At 46.7% G+C, this 23,132-nt stretch overlaps 1 protein-coding gene across 3 annotated transcripts in view; it reads right to left on the reverse strand.

Moving 5' to 3' along the window:
* Positions 1 to 23,132, reverse strand: part of LOC134202104 (uncharacterized) — a 227,861-nt gene that overhangs the window by 89,898 nt on the left and 114,831 nt on the right. For all 3 annotated transcript variants that reach the window (XM_062677185.1, XM_062677180.1, XM_062677187.1), the window contains exon 3: positions 6,890 to 6,983. In XM_062677185.1, coding sequence (XP_062533169.1) covers positions 6,890 to 6,983 — 94 coding nt within the window. The remainder of the gene's footprint in view (positions 1 to 6,889; positions 6,984 to 23,132) is intronic.

Consider the following 23,132-nt stretch of genomic DNA (forward strand, 5'->3'; position numbering starts at 1 on the left):
GCGACTTGTGACCTTCACTATTGTATGAGGGCAATCAGCAGTTTCAATTTTGCACGTGAAAAAATCTGAAGCACACCTGGCAATATCCGAGTTGCGACGCAGACAGACCACGTACTGATTGACAGTATCTGGAACGCTGTAAATGTGGGATCCTTCAGAATCCCGAACATAGTAGTTTCGAAAACTCGAACTAGACTATCAAACTCAGTGATGATTAGAAAAAACTGCGTTCTTTAAGAATTGATTGATATTTAAGGAAAAACATGTAAATGCTGTTTATGTTTCACGGCAAAGCTATTCGAGTCTAACTGATTTACCTATACTTTGCCATTCAAATCCGATTTTTGCCTTTCCAATGCACAGCGCTATTTAATCTCATAAGAAAAGCAAAATATGAGCCGTCCAATGTGATTCACCGACCAACTGAGTACTGCTGCCGCTGCTCTAAGGGACCTATAATGGTCCAATCTGTGACTGCCTGCAGTAGTGGCAGACAAATTGGCAGACATTATGGAACGCAACAACGCGCAACGGTCGGTAGAGGCATAGCAGACAGGTATGAGAGTATTACGCTGCTGCTGTTGCTGCTGCCACCGGATCTGGTATTTTCAATAATAAATGAAGCCACCACCACGCACTCAGCTAAAGTTAGGATAAACGTCCTAAACCAACCAGTTTGGTGGCTGCCGCTTGCTGGGCGAGTAGCCTCTGTACTGGTTTTTGGGCTTAGGAAGGAGAAGATTTACCGCTTGTTAGTAACTTTGTGGCGAAAGAAGTGGCAGTAAATTAGTTGAATTCGAGGAATTAGATGGTTTATGCTAATAAGAAAGTTAGATTTATTACAGAACTATCTTATATGGTAAACGTTTGTTAATTAGGGGTTAACTAGTTGTAGGAGATTTTCTCATAGACTTAATAAACCTCTCCTCTACCATTTAGCAAAACCCTTAATTTTTATATTGTTGTTTGAAAGCTAATTAATTTTGAAGCATGTTATATAGTTTGCACCAATTTCAATGTACCATAAAATAAGTTGAAACACAATCTTCAGTTCAACCTAATCATTTATCAACTGAAATTGGTCCCTCGATAACACGATTGCTGTGCACACGCAAACGTATTCAAAGTTCAATTTCCTTTCGCCGGGAAGCGTCCTCTAATTCCCGGCTCGTTTCCATAAATTCACTGTCACTCGAATCCGCCACGGGGACATTGTCGCGTGCTTAACGGCCGTTTATCTATCCGTCCCGAAAGTTTTTCGCTTGCCGGGAAAACTGATTGGACAGCTGCCGGCTACCTTCCAACCGATTGAGGTAACCTCGTTAGTCCTTCCCCATTCCCGCTATAGAACGGGGCGAACAGACAATCAGATTGAGGACTTTCCGTGTCCTCCATAGTTCTAACTTAATGGCTCGCAATCAGACTGCTGGAGAAAATTTACAGAGCAACAATTGGGCAAAGTTACGCTCCCTGCTCCAACGTTATCGAGCTGCACCGCAGCACCACGGCGGCTAATGTTGTGCGGAATGGGCGAAAAAGTGCTGACTCTTGATTGCTGTTGGTCTTGGATGTGGGCAAGTGGTTTCGTTGAAAACCGCAACCGTTTAACCCTATTCGGCCCTCGGGCGAATGGTGCAGGGTCAGAGGGAGAGAGGGTTACACGACGGTGGTGGTCCACAAACTACTACACACCAAAATATAGGAAGCTTTCTGCTCCCGGTTCTGCTGGAACCAGGGCACTATGGATGTGCGAGAGCGATAAAGTTGATTAACAAATTTATTTTTAAACTCTTTTTAATGTGAGAAAGTGGCTTTTCGGGGGATAAACTTTTAGCATGGTTAGTAAGGGAATTGTTGTCGGATTAGTAATAAATTGAATGGTATCCAGACGGTAAAGGAAATGCAAATGTATTTTTTACAATTGTTTGGAATAAAATGGACGGAATCGGAATGATCTGTTTATAACATCACAATATGCAATGTCAAATGAAATAAGGAAGATCGCCCAACATGCATTGTCCGACAAACCTGAGCGTTTCTTGGCAAATATTTTTCAATATCTCTGCAGAACCTTAACATTATCTGCAGCTCTTTGAGGAATACAAATAATCTGAGGCATATAACTATTCTATGAACAAGTTGACTTCAAAGTTTCAAATTTGTTTATGACTGTTCAAATTCTGTTTCTTAAGTGCTACAGATTCCCTAAGATGGATGGAATCAGATGTAGGCTGACCAGATCATTTCGGCGAAAAAACGGGACCAACGCACTTGCAAAACGGGACATGTCAAAAAACCTTATGACAAAATTCAAGAGCTGTAGAAATTTCAAAACTTATGAGCAGTGTTGGTAAAAACTCAAATTCTCAAATCTCATCCATGATTCAAATCAAACGCGAGGCAAGCCTCACTCGACTCATGGCCCAGTGAATCGTCCATGATTCGACTCGCGATTTGCATCATTGCGTGATTTCTGTGTGTTCTTCTTCGTTAAAATCATCGGAATAACTTTCTTTACTTAAAACAATGGATAATAAATCCATACGTAAACATAAAATACGCTTCGATTGGGTTTTGACACTTTTTACAGCGAAATCATTTTACGGCGAATGAGCGGAACGATGCGATTCTGCGTGAAAAACTCATGCACGATGCTCTCCCTGCAGAATCGCAAGCGAGTCAGCTCGCGCATGAGGCTTCGGTGAGTAGGATTTGAGCATGATTCTTCCAACACTGCTTATGAGCTTGATTTTCAGTTTTCGTGTAAGAAGTTTTTTAGAGTGAATTAAGGGTTAAGTCAGTTGTGGAAAAATACTAAACTACAAATACTTCACTCTTCAAAATGGCGCGGAAAAAACACAAAGAAACAACATATTAAGCATTTTTCAAAAAATTGTAAACAAATGTGGTATTCTGAAATATTTTATTTTATTCTTTTTTAAACATGGATTTTATGACTGACCAATATAAAACTTTTCCAATTCTAAACAATTTAAAATGATAAAAAAAGTCAATGTAACTCGGTCTAAGATCGGTCTGGACATTAGAGATACAAAAAAAAAAATTTAAGAAAGGAAGAATGTCAAAAGCCTCTTGAAAGGAGGCTTCCGAGCCTCTTGAAAGGAGGCTTCCGAGCCTCTTGAAAGGAGGCTTCCGAGCCTCTTGAAAGGAGGCTTCCGAGCCTCTTGAAAGGAGGCTTCCGAGCCTCTTGAAAGGAGGCTTGCGAGCCTCTTGAAAGGAGGCGTCGGAGCCTCTTGAAAGGAGGCTTGAGCCTCTTGAAAGGAGGCTTCCAGGCCTCTTGAAAGGAGGCTTCCAGGCCTCTTGAAAGGAGGCTTGAGCCTCTTGAAAGGAGGCTTCCTGAGCCTCTTGAAAGGAGGCTTCCTGAGCCTCTTGAAAGGAGGCTGGAGCCTCTTGAAAGGAGGCTTCTGAGCCTCTTGAAAGGAGGCTTCCGAGCCTCTTGAAAGGAGGCTTCCAGCCTCTTGAAAGGAGGCTTCTGAGCCTCTTGAAAGGATGCTTCCAGGCCTCTTGAAAGGAGGCTTCCGAGGCCTCTTGAAGGAGGCTTCCGTGTCTCTTGCAAGGAGGCTTCCGTGCCTCTTGCAAGGAGGCTTCCGAGCCTCTTGAAAGGAGGCTTCCGAGCCTCTTGCAAGGAGGCTTCCGAGCCTCTTGCAAGGAGGCTTCCAAGCCTCTTGCAACGAGGCTTCCAAGCCTCTTGCAACGAGGCTTCCGAGCCTCTTGCAAGGAGGCTTCCAAGCCTCTTGCAAGGAGGCTTCCGAGCCTCTTGAAAGGAGGCTTCCGAGCCTCTTGAAAGGAGGCTTCCGAGCCTCTTGAAAGGAGGCTTCCGAGCCTCTTGAAAGGAGGCTTCCGAGCCTCTTGAAAGGAGGCTTCCGAGCCTCTTGCCAGGAGGCTTCCGAGCCTCTTGCCAGGAGGCTTCCGAGCCTCTTGCCAGGAGGCTTCCGAGCCTCTTGCCAGGAGGCTTCCGAGCCTCTTGCCAGGAGGCTTCCGAGCCTCTTGCCAGGAGGCTTCCGAGCCTCTTGCCAGGAGGCTTCCGAGCCTCTTGCCAGGAGGCTTCCGAGCCTCTTGCCAGGAGGCTTCCGAGCCTCTTGCCAGGAGGCTTCCGAGCCTCTTGCCAGGAGGCTTCCGAGCCTCTTGCCAGGAGGCTTCCGAGCCTCTTGCCAGGAGGCTTCCGAGCCTCTTGCCAGGAGGCTTCCGAGCCTCTTGCCAGGAGGCTTCCGAGCCTCTTGCCAGGAGGCTTCCGAGCCTCTTGCAAGGAGGCTTCCGAGCCTCTTGCAAGGAGGCTTCCGAGCCTCTTGCAAGGAGGCTTCCGAGCCTCTTGCAAGGAGGCTTCCGAGCCTCTTGCAAGGAGGCTTCCGAGCCTCTTGCAAGGAGGCTTCTGAGCCTCTTGCAAGGAGGCTTCCGAGCCTCTTGCAAGGAGGCTTCCGAGCTGCTTGCAAGGAGGCTTCCAGCCTCTTGAAAGGAGGCTTCCAGAGCCTCTTGAAAGGAGGCACTGAGCCTCTTGAAAGGAGGCTTCTGAGCCTCTTGAAAGGAGGCTTCTGAGTCTTTTGAAAGGAGACTTCTGAGCCTCTTGAAAGAAGGCTTCCGAGCCTCTTGAAAGGAGGCTTCTGAGCCTCTTGAAAATAGGCTTCCGAGTCTCTTGAAAGGAGGTTTCCGAGCCTTTTTAAAGGAGGCTTCTGAGCTTCTTGAAAAGAGACTTCTGAGCCTCTCGAAAGGAGGCTTCCGAGCCTCTTGAAAGGAGGCTCTGAGCCTCTTGAAAGGAGGCTTCCAGGCCTCTTGAAAGGAGGCTTCCTGAGCCTCTTGAAAGGAGGCTCTGAGCCTCTTGAAAGGAGGCTTCTGAGCTTCTTAAAGGCTTCCGAGCCTCTTGAAAGGAGGCTTCCGAGCCTCTTGAAAGGAGGCTTCCGAGCCTCTTGAAAGGAGGCTTCCGAGCCTCTTGAAAGGAGGCTTCCGAGCCTCTTGAAAGGAGGCTTCCGAGCCTCTTGCAAGGAGGCTTCCGAGCCTCTTGCAAGGAGGCTTCCGAGCCTCTTGCAAGGAGGCTTCCGAGCCTCTTGAAAGGAGGCTTCCGAGCCTCTTGAAAGGAGGCTTCCGAGCCTCTTGAAAGGAGGCTTCCGAGCCTCTTGAAAGGAGGTATCTGAGCCTCTTGAAAGGAGGTATCTGAGCCTCTTGAAAGGAGGCTTCCGAGCCTCTTGAAAGGAGGCTTCCGAGCCTCTTGAAAGGAGGCTTCCGAGCCTCTTGAAAGGAGGCTTCCGAGCCTCTTGAAAGGAGGCTTCCGAGCCTCTTGAAAGGAGGCTTCCGAGCCTCTTGAAGGAGGCTTCCGAGGCCTCTTGAAAGGAGGCTTCTGAGCCTCTTGAAAGGAGGCTTCTGAGCCTCTTGAAAGGAGGCTCTGAGCCTCTTGAAAGGAGGCTTCCGAGCCTCTTGAAAGGAGGCTTCCAGGCCTCTTGAAAGGAGGCTTCGAGCCTCTTGAAAGGAGGCTTCCGAGCCTCTTGAAAGGAGGCTCTGAGCCTCTTGAAGAGGCTTCCGAGCCTCTTGAAAGGAGGCCGCCGAGGCTCTTGAATGGAGTCTAGTCAGCCTCTTGAAAGGAGACTTCCGAGCCTCTTGAAAGGAGGCTTCCAGGCCTCTTGAAGGAGGCCTGAGCCTCTTGAAAGGAGGTTCCTGAGCCTCTTGAAAGGAGGTTCCTGAGCCTCTTGAAAGGAGGCTTCCGAGCCTCTTGAAAGGAGGCTTCCGAGCCTCTTGAAAGGAGGCTTCCGAGCCTCTTGAAAGGAGGCTTCCGGACCTCTTGGAAGGAGGCTTCCGAGCCTCTTGAAAGGAGGCTTCCGAGCCTCTTGAAAGGAGGCTTCCGAGCCTCTTGAAAGGAGGCTTCCGAGCCTCTTGAAAGGAGACTTCCGAGCCTCTTGAAAGGAGGCTTCCGAGCCTCTTGAAAGGAGGCTTCCGACCTCTTGGAAGGAGGCTTCCGAGCCTCTTGAAAGGAGGCTTCCGAGCCTCTTGAAAGGAGGCTTCCGAGCCTCTTGAAAGGAGGCTTCCGAGCCTCTTGAAAGGAGGCTTCCGAGCCTCTTGAAAGGAGGCTTCCGTTCTTTACCTACATGGAATATCAGATCCTCATTATGTAAGTTTTCTACACAATTTGAAATTGAACAAAAATGTCAAACATTTTCATTTTTCGCCTTATTTTAGAAGGTTTGAATCAACAATATTAAAATAAATCGAATGCATTCTGATTATGTCGAGATGGTCAATATTAGTCATATATCAAATAGCGATAATGATTTGTTAGATATAATGTATATATGGTGCAATATCAATTTCTGTATCCGATAGCTTTCCCCGGATCCGCACAGTGAGTTTTTTCATGTGATAAAATAGCCATTCTTTGCACCTGTCTTGTGAAACTTACATAAACTTAAATGATTTTCCTTGCTGATGTATCAGAAAGCCACAGGAATAGGCAAAAATAAATTTTAAAGATATCATTGAAAATGGAGGGAATTTTGAGTAGGATGTAAGAAATTGAGCTGGAAAATCAAATAAGAATCCTACTAACACGAGTTTATATCTACAACTTGAAGCAAGTGAAAAATATTACTATTCGAAATGATGTTTTCACTCATGTAACAGGAACTTGGTCAAATTTGAACATGATGCAATAGTGTCCGGTACTCGGGAACACTTTTCTGAACCGTGAAAATTTTCACCAAAATTCATCATCAAAGTACATCGTCGAAAACCGTGTTCAAATGATCCAATATACATAGGTTGTATGAATCATCAATGATTATATTTTGTGTATACAAGCAAACATGATCCGGATAATTAGAGAGGTTTTCGTTAAATGGCTTATGTGTCCGACACTGGGGAACCTTATTTTGCTGAATGAACATACCTTTTTTGGTCCGTTTCTTTGCTTTGACGAGTGCTCGCCTCTCCTTCTCACTGGACGAAGTATTCCTACTAGAGCTAATATCACTGTGGTTGTTCTGGAAAGAAAAATAGATAAAAAAAAGAACGGTTAGTAAACTCCAACTGTGCATAAATTTGCTGACATAGTTGGGCGGATTTCCTAAACAGAATGGAACACGACGGCAACGCCGCCACAGAGTCGTGGGTGGACAAGACAAATAGTTCGAAGTCAAAAGCTTCGCGGTGTAAATTGGGTATCGACCTTTTCCAAATTGCGATCCCATATCGAGACAATGTATGACTTGAGTAAAAACTTCCCCTAATAAATTCAAAATTTCTATAAGAAAACTAGAAAATTGCCAATAAAGAAATCAGGGTACATACTATGATCTCTTTATTGGCAATTTCCATTTTTGTATGTAAAATTTCTAATTCTTCATGGAAGTTTTATTTTGCTAATTTATTCAAAAACCGTCATTTCAACTACTGTTTAGTTTCCATCGGTAGAAACTAGAAAGACAAGAGTGACCGTTTGAACTACTCACACGGGGGATGATTCTGAAAAGTGGAAAATACAAGGGCTAACAATTTGATACAATAATTAAACAAAGTATAACAGTTCAATGGGTTGATTGAAATACAATCTGATTACACGGTACTGTGATAATGGACTGTGGATTTTGGGCGCCTTTTTCGCCGGTGCACTCTTTACGGAAGCAGAACCGGGGGGTGACCGGATGGAAAATAATTTGAATTAATGTACGGCATAAAGCGCGGTTTTCCGTACTCGCTTGACATTTTTTCCTTCATTTTACCCAGCAACATGAGCTGGCACTTACATACAGTCTGTGCACCCCACAACGAGTGGCAGCGCAGCAGTGTGGCATTTTCAAGGGTGTGTAATAAAATAAAAGTCAATGGTTGGTACTGTTGATGGTCACGGCGCGGCGCGCCGATGGCTTTGATGGAGGCTGAGGCTGAAAGAAAATGCCAACAGCCAACGATGACGACAACGACGACGGCGACGGCACCGATGGAAACCATTACGTACGTGGGTGGGCGAGCTTTCACCGGTGCATGCAATGATGCGGTGGCTGATGTGAACACGCGAGCAATGCAAGTCATTAGCGAACAGATCATTGCAGTTGTGAGCTTCAAATAGTGGGCGCATCAGTGGTTCCAATGTAGGCATTAATTAGAATGCGGTTGTGGTTCCACTCGCCTTGTTTACGCTGTTGGAAATCAGAGAGCCGCTAATGGAGCAAATTAGAAGCATATTAGGCACTAAAACTGAAAGCTTCGGGAATGAAGTTTGAAGGACTTTGGAAATGTTGTACTGTTTATATTACTTCACCGCCTTTACTGAGCTTATGAATTGGGATAGGGGTTGAGCGTCTCATGGAGCTGGAATCCTCCATTTCTTGAATCGCTATCAACCTGTGCTCTGGTATTCGCAAAGACGTAAATTATTAACCAATTGTTTAAGTGCATTTTCCATCATTTTTCAAGAGTTTGTATCGTTCTAGCCACCCACACTATGTGTGAGTAGCTTTAATTCTAACAACAGTTTGCATTATGTTTTTATCTCCGCATGATTGAAACGCATTTCGCTTGACTGCACAAAGACGACGATTGACGCCAACCACGATGATGATGACGATGATGCGACCTTGCCCCACAATGCAGTCACGTACCATTCACGCGTCAACGGATAAATATGACGTGCATTCATGCGACTCTAACGACTATCAAATGGTGCGTACATCGCATCTTGCAATTGCTTCCCAGTAGTGTGGAAAGAAAATCCTTGCGAAATGTCGGTTCCGATAATGTCGCCACGGTCGTCACTATCGCAAACAACCAACAACGGCCAAGTGCATAGCAGCCAGAACTCTTCCGCAGTGTATAGTTTAGATTCGTCTAGTTTTGAGACGCAAGGTTGTCACGATTGCCGGGTCAGAGCCGGCAATTCATAGAAAGTCAGCGAGCGCGATCCGACAGCAAGGTTATCGAATGTCCAAGCTGATGGCCCCATAAACTTGCGACGATAAAAATAGCAAATCAACTCGACTGAACCGGAGGCAGTAGGAAACAAATCCAAACAAAGATAGATGGTACACCTACGTACAATGGCCGGCCGGGTTCTATCGTAACCAACAACGGTAGGTGAAACTGATAACGAACTTATTAATTTGTTTCTGCTACCGAGGGTAATTGCGGGGATAAGCCGTATCGACTGTAATCCATGATTGATGGTTCCAATTAATGAAGCTAAATTTACTTTGAAACGTCAGGTGGGGCGCCATTTTAATCCCACATGATGACAGGTTTTAGGTACTGAGCAATAAACGTTGGGGTGAACGTTTACGTTCAAAAACTGGAAAAGAGTTTCTATGTTTTAGGAAATTGCATAATTCGGAATCGTCATACAGCATTTTCATTGAAAATCATCATGTTGGGATCCGTAGATTTCAGAATTATAGATATTTAAAAAAAATCAGAAATAATAAGAAATATAGACAAATTGCTGAACACCCAACCAGAGATTTTAACATTTTACTACAATCTTGCATTAATTCCATGTATAGTTTGCCATAATTTGCGACAAATGCACAGATTGCATTGAATCAACGACAGGCCTTTGCATTGAGTCCCTGGTCACGAGAAAATAAGAAATGGTTATGTGTTTGTGTCTACATAGAATCTATTTTTACCCGTCGAGGAGTAAAATGCTGTATATTTCGTCAACCTTAGCTACTTCATAAAAAAAAAAATCGGCCCAAGACTGAATCTGGACGCTCAACGATAAGCGCTTCTCGAATGACGCGCTTATCATCTAGACTAGGAGCTAGATAAGAGAAGAATTGTGCAAAAAATATTATAATCCACGTTATCTTCTTCTTTTTCTTCTATGGCTCTACTTTCCGACTGGAACTTAACTGCTTCTCAACTTAGTGTTCTATTAGCATCTCCACAGTTATTAATACTAGGATTCATTCTTGGCCATTTCTTTTGGTTTCCATATACATAATATTGTGTCTAGGGGGCTCAATTTTTCCTAGAGCTGTGGGAGTGAAGCAACGGATTCCGGAAAATTAAATTTTTGTAGTAGCTTCATATTTTATTACCGAAAATGACATCTATCGATCTAGTGATGATGAAAATATTGATATTCTATACTACAGGGTGTATGACGCTACAGGAAACATTTAAAAGCATGTTGCCTTCTGTGAAGTTTCAGAAAACATGTTTGATAATAAAGTAAGACATTCTAGGATCTTCAAAATATCCTGGAGTTTGAATCAAACGGTCTATCGAATAAACCACGGCTTCCATGATGTTCTCCGCCGCAGTATCCCGAGTAGATAAAAATAGAGGAAATTCATCCGAAATTTCAGTGAGAATTTATTCAAATTGCTAAAGGAAATTAATCCGAATTTCCAAAGGGAATTCATCCGAATTTCCAAAGGAAATTCATCCGAATTTCCAAAAGAAATTCATCCGAATTTCTAAAGGAAATTCATCCGACTTTCCAGTTGAAATTCATCCGAATTTCCAGACGAAATTCGGATGAATTTCCTCTGGAATTGGATGAATTTCCTCTGAATTGGATGAATTCTCTGAATTCGGATGAATTTCCTCTGAATTCGGATGAATTTCTCTGAATTCGGATGAATTTCCTCTGAAATTCGGATGAATTTCCTCTGAATTCGGATGAATTTCCTCTGGAATTCGGATGAATTTCCTCTGAATTGGATGAATTTCCTCTGGAAATTGGATGAATTTCCTCTGGAAATTGAATGAACTTCCTCTGAATTCGGATGAATTTCCTCTGAATTCGGATGAATTTCCTCTGGAAATTGGATGAATTTCCTCTGGAAATTCGGATGAATTTCCTCTGGAAATTGGATGAATTCCTCTGGAAATTCGGATGAATTTCCTCTAGAAATCGGATGAATTTCCTCTGGAAATTCGGATGAATTTCCTCTGAAATTCGGATGAATTTCCTCTGGTAATTCGGATGAATTTCCTCTGGAAATTCGGATGAATTTCCTCTGGAAATTCGGATGAATTTCCTCTGGAAATCTTACTGAAGCCTCCTGTAAGAGGCTCGGAAGCCTCCTTGTAAGAGGCTCGGAAGCCTCCTTGTAAGAGGCTCGGAAGCCTCCTTGTAAGAGGCTCGGAAGCCTCCTTGTAAGAGGCTCGGAAGCCTCCTTGTAAGAGGCTCGGAAGCCTCCTTGTAAGAGGCTCGGAAGCCTCCTTTCAAGAGGCCCGGAAGCCTCCTTTCAAGAGGCCCGGAAGCCTCCTTTCAAGAGGCCCGGAAGCCTCCTTCAAGAGGCTCCAGAGCCTCCTTTCAATAGGCCCGGAAGCCTCCTTCAACAGGCCCGGAAGCGTTCTTCCAAGAGGCTCGGAAGCCTCCTTTCAAGAGGCTCGGAAGCCTCCTTCAAGAGGCCTCGGAAGCCTCCTTTCAAGTGGCTCGAGCCTCCTTTCAAGAGGCTCAGTAGCCTCCCTTTCAAGAGCCCTAGACGCCTCTTTTCAAGAGGCTCAGAAGCCTCCTTTCAACAGGCTCGGAAGCCTTCTTCCAAGAGGCTCAGAGCCTCCTTCAAGAGGCTCAGAAGCCTCCTTTCAAGTGGCTCGGAAGCCTCCTTTCCAAGTGGCTCCAGAAGCCTCCTTTCAAGTGGCTCAGGCCTCCTTTCAAGTGGCCTGGAAGCCTCCTTTCAAGTGGCTCAAGCCTCCTTCAAGAGGCTCAGAAGCCTCCTTTCAAGAGGCCTCCTCTCAAGAGGCTCGGAAGCCTCCTTTCAGGAGGCCTCAGGAAGCCTCCTTTCAAGAGGCTCTGGAAGCCTCCTTTCAAGAGGCTCAGAAGCCTCCTTTCAAGAGGCTCAGCCTCCTTCAAGAGGCCTCAAGCCTCCTTCCAAGAGGCTCAGGCCTCCTTCCAAGAGGCTCAGGCCTCCTTTCAAGAGGCTCGGGAGCCTCCTTTCAAGAGGCTCGGAAGCCGGCTGAATTTTCTCTGGAAATTCGAATAAATTTCCTCTGGTAATTCGGATGAATTTCCTCTGGAAATTCGGATGAATTTCCTCTGGAAATTCGGATGAATTTCCTCTGGAAATTCGGATGAATTTCCTCTGGAAATCTTCCTGAAGCCTCTTTTCAAGAGGCTCGGAAGCCTCCTTGTAAGAGACTCGGAAGCCTCCTTTCAAGAGGCTCGGAAGCCTCCTTTCAATAGGCTCGGAAGCCTCCTTTCAAGAGGCTCGGAAGCCTCCTTTCAAGAGGCTCGGAAGCCTCCTTTCAAGAGGCCCTCAGAGCCTCCTTTCAAGAGGCTCAGAGCCTCCTTTCAAGAGGCCTCAGGCCTCCTTTCAAGAGGCCTCAGAGCCTCCTTTCAAGAGGCTCCAGCCTCCTTTCAAGAGGAGGCTCGGAAGCCTCCTTTCAAAAGGAGGCTCGGAAGCCTCCTTTCAAGAGGAGGCTCGGAAGCCTCCTTCTAAGAGGCTCGGAAGCCTCCTTCCAAGAGGCTCTTTCAAGAGGCTCGAAAGCCTCCTTCCAAGAGGCTCTTTCAAGAGGCTCGAAAGCCTCCTTTCAAGAGGCCTCAGCCTCCTTCAAGAGGCCTCAGCCCTCATTTCAAGAGGCCTCGGAAGCCGCCTTTCAAGAGGCCTGGAAACCTCATTTCAAGAGGCTCAGTAGCCTCCTTTCAAGAGGCTCAGAAGCCTCCTTTCAAGAGGCCTCCAGCCTCCTTTCAAGAGGCCTCGGAAAGCCCTTGTTTCAAGAGGCTCAGAAGCCTCCTTCCAAGAGGCTCGGAAGCCTCCTTCCAAGAGGCTCAGAAGCCTCCTTCCAAGAGCTCAGGAAGCCTCCTCCAAGAGGCCTCAAGCCTCCTTCCAAGAGGCTCAGCCTCCTTCCAAGAGGCAGGAAGCCTCCTTCCAAGAGGCTCAGAAGCCTCCTTCCAAGAGGCCCAGCCTCCCTTCAAGAGGCTCAGAAGCCTCCTTCGAAGAGGCTCTGGAAGCCTCCTTCCAACAGGCCCTGAAGCCTCCTTCCAAGAGGCTGAGAAGCCTTCTTGCAAGAGGCCAGGAAGCCTCCTTCCAAGAGGCTCGGAATCCTCCTTCCAAGAGGCTCAGAAGCCTCCTTCCAAGAGGCCTCAAGCCTCCTTCCAAGAGGCTCGGAAGCCTCCTTCCAAGAGGCTCCAGCCTCCTTCCAAGAGGCTCGGAAGCCTCCTTCCAAGAGGCTCAAGCCTCCTTCCAAGAGGCCTCGGAAGCCTCCTTCCAAGAGGCTCAAGCCTCCCTTCCAAGAGGCTCAGAAGCCTCCTTCCAAGATGCTCAGAAGCCTCCTTCCAAGAGGCTCGAAGCCTCCTTTCAAGAGGGTCAGAGCCTCCTTTCCAGAGGCTCAGGAAGCCTCCTTCAAGAGGCTCAGAAGCCTCCTTTCAAGAGGCCTCGGAAGCCTCCTTTCCAGAGGCTCGAAGCCTTCTTTCAAAGGCCTCAGAAGCCTTTTCCAAGAGGCTCGGAAGCCTCCCTTTCAAGAGGCCTCAAGCCTCCTTTCAAGAGGATCAGAAGCCTCCTTTCAAGAGGCTTGGAAGCCTCCCTTTCAAGAGGCTTGGAAGCCTCCTCCAAGAGGCCTCAGGCCTCCTCCAATAGGCTCAGAAGCCTCCCTTCAAGAGGGTCGGAAGCCTCCTTTCCAGAGCTCAGAAGCCTCCTTCAAGAGGCTCGAAGCCTTCTTCAAGAGGCTCAGGCCTCCTTTCAAGAGGATCAGCCTCCTTTCAAAAGGCTCGTAAGCTTCCTTTCAACAGGTTCAGAAGCCTTTTCAAGAGGCCTGGAAGCCTTCTTTCAAGAGGCTCGAAGCCTCCTTTCAAGAGGCCTCAAGCCTCCTTTCAAGAGGCTCGAAGCCCCCTTTTAAGAGGCTTGGAAGCCTCAGTTCAAGAGGCTCCAAAGCCTTTTTTCAAGAGACTCGGGACCCTTTTTTCAAAAGGCTCGGAAGCCTCCTTTCAAGAGGATCGGAAGCCTCCTTTCAAGAGGCTCGGAAGGCTCCTTTCAAGAGGCTCGGAAGCCTCCTTTCCAGAGGACCGGAAGCCTCCTTCAAGAGGCTCGGAAGCCTCCTTCCAAGAGGCTCGGAAGCCTCCTTTCAAGAGGCTCGGAAGCCTCCTTTCCAGAGGCTCGGAAGCCTTCTTTCAAGACGCTCGGAAGCTTCCTTTCAAGAGGCTTTTCAAGAGGAATTTCAGCCGATTTTCCAGGGGAAATTTATTCGAAATTCCAAGGAAATCCGGAAAATAAAAGACCCAGGGGAAGTTCATCCGCTATTGTTCGAGGAAATTTCCAGAGGGCAATTATCCGAAGTTCCAAAGGAAATATGAAGTGATTGAGTATCAATAAATCGACGTTGGCTAAAGAAAACAACATACGCAAACAAACCCATTCAAGCGACCCAACCGCACATTTACATGACATCAGGTGAAAGAGCCTCATTACCATTAGCGAACCGGGAAAAGACATGTTGATGGGCTTCCCCTTACCGTCGTCCTACACTTACTTCCATTTGTCCATTTTTATTTTTCGTTTATGAACAAGCGCTGGTAATTTTGAAAACACGTGAACGCAAATGTGCACCCACCTATCACATAGGAAGAGAGTAAAAAAAAGCAACTTCGAAAACTATAGGCTCTTAATGGCGCCGCCGTCATCCGCTTGCCCTTTGCTTGTAGCTCTCGAACCTGCCTGTACGATAGGGGTTACGTGCCAATTTTGGATTTCGAATCGATTTTCTGTCACATTGAAACTTTCTAACGGTATTAGGATTATTGTTGCAATGATAGTTCACGAAAGCTTTCCGAAGAACTAAAGATGTTGCTTTAATTTTGAAAAATACACAAAAAGTACAGACAACTGGTAAGTAAAGTCCTGAATACAATACAGGATCAGGAACCATTTTACTTACATCGTTTATCAGGTCCTTACACTTTAAAAGCCGTTCGGTCAAATATTTTGAATTAATGGACTCCATGGCCATTCTGGTCTTTTTACATTTCTGACTTTTTGATATGAAATATCGTCTGACAAAAACCCAAGTTGGGATTCGCAATAAATGAAGAGATAAACGACTATTTTTTTGCAACACATTTAAATCATTGACTAAATTCGGAATAGTCACAAAACTTAAACCAACATTTCGAAACAACGTTACTGAAAACTTTCAAACGTGCCGTTGAATCCGATGTTAGTACGACACATTGACGGGAATCAACTCGTGGGCCCCATACCATAGAAGCGCATTGACTCCTCGATACGCCATCCATCCGTTCGCCGTTCCGACGACGTCGCACAACCGCCAGCACGCAGCAGACAGAGAGCGGTAAACAGGTTGGAACACAAGTAGAAAAGTCATTTGCATAAACACAAATTGTAGTTAATTGCAAAAAGAAAAGGCAAAATGTAATGCACCATAATGAGCGAATGTGTACCTAAATGAACGTGTACTCGAGCAATGAGGCGGCAGCTGCTGGTCCGATACGCTTCCTCGGATGACGAGCTACGCGAGTTACGCGAGACTTTTCGAATGGAGTCATTGACTGACAGCCAAGTCGCCACTAATGACATCTTAGTTTCAGGTAGCTCGACAACAGGTGAAACAAAGGCGCCAATCAAGTGGAGTTGTCAAACCCTCATTAGGGAATGCGTTATGTACAGTCAATTAGGATGTTCGTTGGGGATGTTAACTAGTTACGGTTTGAAGTATCGGAGTTTCACGTTGATCTGTTCAACGCTTGACCCGTACTACGTTTAATAGAAAAAAAAATCAGAAAGAATTCTAGAATATAGTCGAATGGGAATGAGAATTACTAATGAAGGGGTCGCACTGCGCAGTGGTACCCATGGTTTATTATTCTAATCGGTTCGATAAATGACATTTGCAGGGAATACACAATTTGCTTAGTTTAGCTAGTTCTGCATGTTACCCAAGTAAAAGTCATTTCCAAATGATACATATAACGGATTTCAGCAACCTAAATTGACCCCAACGGCGCTGGCCAATAGACGTACCACAAAATTAGTGCCATGACCAGGGGTGGTATTGCGCACCTCGACTCGAAACGAGCAAACCATGCAAACTGTCATACGAAAGAGCTGTCGAAAGGAGATGCGCAATGAGGCCCCAGGGTCCCTTGAAACTCTTCGAAGAACATCAATCGCATATCAGGCTTCGGAACCAATAGACATCTTCTATCGAATATCATAGCCCATACCATCCCTTTGTACTTGGTCACCAACCAACGACCATATACGGGCGTGAAGGGCGAGTCGACTACTTCGATTAATTATGCGGCAGCATGGTAGGTTCTGGTGGACCGTTATTCGGGGTATACCCCGTTAGGCATAAGTACGTTAGGCATACACGCTAAAAATGAACTACTCAAGATTGAGTCGAATCCGACTCATTTTCATTAAAAACGGGACAACTCAAAATTTGAGTAAAAGATACTACTTTAATAAAATGATGATTGCACTTAAACTAGGAGTCTGTTTGTCGTAAAATGCACTTAGATAGATAGATAAACTTGATTCGCATCTGTCGTATTAAAAATTGATGGAAGGCCAAGCTTAACTTTCGCGAAATCATTATTTTATTGAAGTAGTATATATTACTCAAATTTTGAGTTGTCCCGTTTTTAATAAAAATGAGTCGGATTCGACTCAATTTTGAGTAGTTCATTTTTAGCGTGTAAGTACGTTAGGCATAAGAACGTTATGCATAACGGACGTTAGGCATAAAATACCCCAAAGAACAGCCCATGATATAAGGAAGGCAGAATTATGCCAAACGTTCATTATGCCTATCGTCCATTATGCCTAACGTACTTATGCCTAACGTCCTTATGCCTAACGTACTTATGCCTAACGTCGCGGACCCGTTATTCGAATACTTATTCGCACAGAAAAAACGCCACCTTCAAACGATGATCACCCTTAAATGGAACGAGAACCAGCAAGTGTATTGGACAATCTCGTCCATGTTTTCGAGAAGCATACAAATATATTCAAGCAACTGGAGGAACTGTGCTAGGTTGGATGACGTCACGATAAATCTATGGGAAGATCATGCTTCAACGACCGGCATCATCGACCAGCACATCCGAAGTTTAACCTTCCGGGTGATGTGGATCTGATTCTCAGGGTTCAGCACTTCTTCTCGTTTTTCATCCATGAGCTGGTACACTTCGGACCACATCTTCCTCTAATCGTAGTAACTATCTTCGGATGGGTTATTGCCGGCGCTGCATTACTCCAGCATCACTTTCGGATAACCATTACGAACAATGTTATATTCGATCCACCAGACCACCTAATTGAACGTTTTCGGAAGTTGAGGAATTAGAAACCAGACACACCAAATCATCAACTGATGAGCAGGGTGGCGAAGAGCTCTACAGCGCAACTACCACTAGAGATAAGGAATAGAGATTGTACATCGTCAGGACGCCGAAGAAACCAAAGATTGATCAACTGTTGAACTTAAGTCTGTTTCAGTCGAGAATACCTACACTCTACAGTTAGAGAACATGGAATTAATCACCAATGAAGATAAACAAAAACTACGTTTCTGTCTATGTCATCATCCGGTATTGAAATCCTCCATCACGTCAACAAAATTGAGGTTAGTTTTTGATGGATCAGCGAAAACCACTACAGGTTGAGAAAGTAGAAAATTGTATCGAGTCCGGTCGTATCTTCTTCAGTAAGCAGAACGATCGGCCGGTCATCAAAGTTTTGTTCTGCTTTGTGCGGGTGAATGAATTAATCAGAAAGTAAAAATTTGTACTCGAGTCCAGTCGTGTTTTCTTCAGTTAGAGTGCGTGTTTTAGTCGTCGGGAAAATAATAAAATATCTATTTCGTGTTCGGTGGCTCATGCGCATGTATTGCGCTTTACTCCGGCCGAAACAAGCGTGATCTTCAATAATTTGCAGTAGCTAGCGGGCAATGGGGCCCTCCTTAGCCGTGCGGTAAGACGCGCGGCTACAAAGCAAGACCATGCTGAGGGTGGCTGGGTTCGATTCCCGATGCCAGTCTAGGCAATTTTCGGATTGGAAATTGTCTCGACTTCCCTGGGCATAAAAGTAACATCGTGCTAGCCTCATGATATACCAATGCAAAAATGGTAACCTGGCTTAGAAACCTCGCAGTTAATAACTGTGGAAGTGCTTAATGAACACTAAGCTGCGAGGCGGCTCTGTCCCAGTGTGGGGATGTAACGCCAATAAGAAGAAGAAGAAGAAGAAGAAGAAGCGGGCAATTAAGTACAGAGTGCTGCGCGTCCGTTCGGTCGTATAAAACGCAATTCTACTCAGTTCTCATATAACACCGGGCGTGCATGGTTTAACTTTTTTCTCGTCGCGAGACAGCGAATTAGTGTTATTTCCCATCCCATAGATCGCATCACTTATCGAAGTGAATCCAGATAAATTATCCTTTGTAACTAAAACGATATCCTATCCCAAGACAATCGTGGAGATGCAGAGATATACCCGAGCCTCTTGAAAGAAGGCTGCCGAGCCTCTTGAAAGGAGGCTTCCGAGCCTCTTGAAAGGAGGCTTCCGAGCCTCTTGAAAGGAGGCTTCCGAGCCTCTTGAAAGGAGGCTTCCGAGCCTCTTGAAAGGAGGCTTCCGAGCCTCTTGAAAGGAGGCTTCCGAGCCTCTTGAAAGGAGGCTTCCTGAGCCTCTTGAAAGGAGGCTTCCTGAGCCTCTTGAAAGGAGGCTTCTGAGCCTCTTGAAAGGAGGCTCTGAGCTCTTGAAAGGAGGCTTGAGCTCTTGAAAGGAGGCTTCTGAGCCTCTTGAAAGGAGGCTTCTGAGCCTCTTGAAAGGAGGCTTCTGAGCCTCTTGAAAGGAGGCTTCCGAGCCTCTTGAAAGGAGGCTTCCTGAGCCTCTTGAAAGGAGGCTTGAGCCTCTTGAAAGGAGGCTTCTGAGCCTCTTGAAAGGAGGCTTGAGCCTCTTGAAAGGAGGCTTCTGAGCCTCTTGAAAGGAGGCTTCCTGAGCTCTTGAAAGGAGGCTTCTGAGCCTCTTGAAAGGAGGCTCTGAGCCTCTTGAAAGGAGGCTTCTGAGCCTCTTGAAGGAGGCTTCCGAGCCCTCTTGAAAGGAGGCTTGAGCTCTCTTGAAAGGAGGCTTCTGAGCCTCTTGAAAGGAGGCTTCTGAGCTTCTTGAAAGGAGGCTCTGAGCCTCTTGAAAGGAGGCTTCTGAGCCTCTTGAAAGGGAGGCTTCTGAGCCTCTTGAAGGAGGCTCTGAGCCTCTTGAAAGGAGGCTTCCAGGCCTCTTGAAAGGAGGCTTCCTGAGCTCTTGAAAGGAGGCTTCTGAGCCTCTTGAAAGGAGGCTTCTGAGCCTCTTGAAAGGAGGCTTCCGAGCCTCTTGAAAGGAGGCTTCCGAGCCTCTTGAAAGGAGGCTTCTGAGCCTCTTGAAAGGAGGCTTGGAGCCTCTTGAAAGGAGGCTTCGAGCCTCTTGAAAGGAGGCTTCCAGGCCTCTTGAAAGGAGGCTTCGAGCCTCTTGAAGGAGGCTTCTGAGCCTCTTGAAAGGAGGCTCTGAGCCTCTTGAAAGGAGGCTTCCAGCCTCTTGAAAGGAGGCCTGAGCCTCTTGAAAGGAGGCTTCTGAGCTCTTGGAAAGGAGGCTTCCTGAGCCTCTTGAAGGGAGGCTCTGGGCCTCTTGAAGGAGGCTTCGAGGCCTCTTGAAAGGAGGCTTCCAGGCCTCTTGAAAGGAGGCTTCTGAGCCTCTTGAAAGGAGGCTCTGAGCCTCTTGAAAGGAGGCTTCCGAGCCTCTTGAAAGGAGGCTTCTGAGCCTCTTGAAAGGAGGCTTGAGGCCTCTTGAAAGGAGGCTTCCAGGCTCTTGAAAGGAGGCTTCCTGGCCTCTTGAAAGGAGGTTTCTGAGGCCTCTTGAAAGGAGGCTTCTGAGCCTCTTGAAAGGAGGCTTCGAGCCTCTTGAAAGGAGGCTGAGCCTCTTGAAAGGAGGCTTCGAGGCCTCTTGAAAGGAGGCTTCTGAGCCTCTTGAAAGGAGGCTTCCAGGCCTCTTGAAGGAGGCTGAGCCTCTTGAAAGGAGGCTTCTGAGCCTCTTGAAAGGAGGCTCTGAGCCTCTTGAAGGAGGCTTCCGAGCCTCTTGAAGGAGGCTCTGAGCCTCTTGAAGGAGGCCTCTTGAAGGAGGCCTGAGCCTCTTGAAAGGAGGCTTCCAGGGCCTCTTGAAAGGAGGGCTGAGCCTCTTGAAGGAGGCTTCCGAGCCTCTTGAAAGGAGGCTTCTGAGCCTCTTGAAAGGAGGCTGAGCCTCTTGAAAGGAGGCTTCTGAGCCTCTTGAAAGGAGGCTTCTGAGCCTCTTGAAAGGAGGCTCTGAGCCTCTTGAAAGGAGGCTTCCGAGCCTCTTGAAAGGAGGCTTCCTGAGCCTCTTGAAAGGAGGCTTCCGAGCCTCTTGAAAGGAGGCTGGAGCCTCGCGAAAGAAGGCTTCCGAGCCTTTTGAGGGGAGGCTTCCCAGCCCTTTTGAAAGGAGGCTTCCCAACCTCTTGAACGAAGGCTTCCCAGCCCCTTGAAAGGAGGCTTCCGAGCCTCTTGAAAGGAGGCTTCCGAGCTTCTTGAAAGGAGGCTTCCGAGCCTCTTGAAAGGAGGCTTTCGAGCCTCTTGAAAGGGAGGCTTCCAGCCTCTTGATAGGAGGCTCTGAGCCTCTTGAAAGGAGGCTTCAGCCTCTTGAAAGGAGGCTTCCCAGCCTCTTGAAAGGAGGCTTCAGCCTCTTGAAAGGAGGCTTCCCAGCATTGAAGGAGGCTTCACAGCCTCTTGAAAGGAGGCTTCCTAGCATCTTGAAAAAAGCTTCCCGAGCCTCTTGAAAGGGGGCTTCGAGCCTCTTGAAAGGAGGCTTCCAAACCTCTTGAAAGGAGGCTTCCAAACCTCTTGAAAGGAGGCTCTGAGCCTCTTGAAAGGAGGCTTCCAGAGCCTCTTGAAAGGAGGCTTCGAGCCTCTTGAAAGGAGGCTTCTGAGCCTCTGAAAGGAGGCTTCCGAGCCTCTTGAAAGGAGGCTTGAGCCTCTTGAAAGGAGGCTTCTGAGCCTCTTGAAAGGAGGCTTCCAGGCCTCTTGAAAGGAGGCTTTGAGCCTCTTGAAAGGAGGCTTCTGAGCCTCTTGAAAGGAGGCTCTGAGCCTCTTGAAAGGAGGCTTGAGCTCTTGAAAGGAGGCTTCTGAGCCTCTTGAAAGGAGGCTTGAGCCTCTTGAAAGGAGGCTTGAGCCTCTTGAAAGGAGGCTTCTGAGGCCTCTTGAAAGGAGGCTTGAGCCTCTTGAAAGGAGGCTTCCGAGCCTCTTGAAAGGAGGCTCTGAGCCTCTTGAAAGGAGGCTTCTGAGCCTCTTGAAAGGAGGCTCTGAGCCTCTTGAAAGGAGGCTTCTGGAGCCTCTTGAAAGGAGGCTTCTGAGCCTCTTGAAAGGAGGCTCTGAGCCTCTTGAAAGGAGGCTTCTGAGCCTCTTGAAAGGAGGCTTCCGAGCCTCTTGAAAGGAGGCTTCTGAGCCTCTTGAAAGGAGGCTTGAGCCTCTTGAAAGGAGGCTCTGAGCCTCTTGAAAGGAGGCTTCCGAGCCTCTTGAAAGGAGGCTTCTGAGCCTCTTGAAAGGAGGCTTCCGAGCCTCTTGAAAGGAGGCTTCCAGGCCTCTTGAAAGTAGGCTTCTGAGCCTCTTGGAAGGAGGCTTCTGAGCCTCTTGAAAGGAGGCTTCTGAGTCCCTTTAAAGGAGGCTTCTAAGCCTCTTGAAAGGAGGCTTCTGAGCCTCTTGAAAGGAGGCTTCCGGAGCCTCTTGAAAGGAGGCTTCTGAGCCTCTTGAAAGGAGGCTTCTGAGCCTCTGAAAGGAGGCTTCTGAGCCTCTTGAAAGGAGGCTTCCGAGCCTCTTGAAAGGAGGCCTGAGCCTCTTGAAAGGAGGCTTCCGAGCCTCTTGAAAGGAGGCTCTGAGCCTCTTGAAAGGAGGCTTCTGAGCCTCTTGAAAGGAGGCTTCTGAGCTCTTGAAAGGGAGGCTCTGAGCCTCTTGAAAGGAGGCCTGAGCCTCTTGAAAGGAGGCTTCTGAGCCTCTTGAAAGGAGGCTCTGAGCCTCTTGAAAGGAGGCTTTGAGCCTCTTGAAAGGAGGCTTCCGAGCCTCTTGAAAGGAGGCTTCTGAGCCTCTTGAAAGGAGGCTCTGAGCTCTTGAAAGGAGGCTTCTGAGCCTCTTGAAAGGAGGCTTCCTGAGCCTCTTGGAAGGAGGCTTCGAGCCTCTTGAAAGGAGGCTTCCGAGCCTCTTGAAAGGAGGCTTCCGAGCCTCTTGAAAGGAGGCTTCCGAGCCTCTTGAAAGGAGGCTTCCGAGCCTCTTGAAAGGAGGCTTCCGAGCCTCTTGAAAGGAGGCTCCCGAGAGCCTCTTGAAAGGAGGCTCCCGAGAGCCTCTTGAAAGGAGGCTTCCGAGCCTCTTGAAAGGAGGCTTCCGAGCCTCTTGAAAGGAGGCTTCCGAGCCTCTTGAAAGGAGGCTTCCGTCCAATCCAAATCCTATCCAAATCCAATCCAATTTCAATCCAAATCCAATGCAAATCCAATCCAAACCAACCAAATTCAAATCCAAACCAATCCAAACCAATCCAATCCAATCCAAACCAATCTAAACCAATCCAAACCAATCCAAATCAAATCCAAATCCTATCCAAATCCCATCCAAACCAATTCAAATCCAATCCAAACCAAACCAATCCAAACCGAATCCAAAAACCAATCCAAATCCAATCCAAATCCAACCCAAATTCAAATCCAATCCAATTCAATCCAAACCCAATCCAAATCAATCAAAATCCAATCTACATCTAATCCAAATCCAATCCAAACCAATCCAAACCAATCCAAACCAATCCAAATCCAATCCAATCCAATTCAAATCCAATCCAAATCGAATCCAAATCGAATCCAAAACCAATCCAAATTGAATCCAAAACCAATCCAAATCCTATCCAAACCAATCCAAACCAATCCAAACCAATCCAAACCAATCCAAACCAATCCAAATCCAATCCAAACCAATCCAAATCAATCCAAACCAATCCAAATACAATCCAATCCAATCCAAATCAAATCCAAATCCAATCCAAATCCAATCCATATCCAATCCAAATCCAAAACCTATCCAAATCCAAATGAAAACCAAATCAAATCCAAATCCAATCCAAATCCAATCCAAATCCAAATCCAATCCAAATCCAATCCAAATTCAATCCAAATCCAATCCAAATCCAAATCCAATCCAAATCCAA

The sequence above is a fragment of the Armigeres subalbatus genome, chromosome 1 (assembly GCF_024139115.2).
Source record: "Armigeres subalbatus isolate Guangzhou_Male chromosome 1, GZ_Asu_2, whole genome shotgun sequence".
Taxonomy (NCBI): Eukaryota; Metazoa; Arthropoda; class Insecta; order Diptera; family Culicidae; genus Armigeres; species Armigeres subalbatus.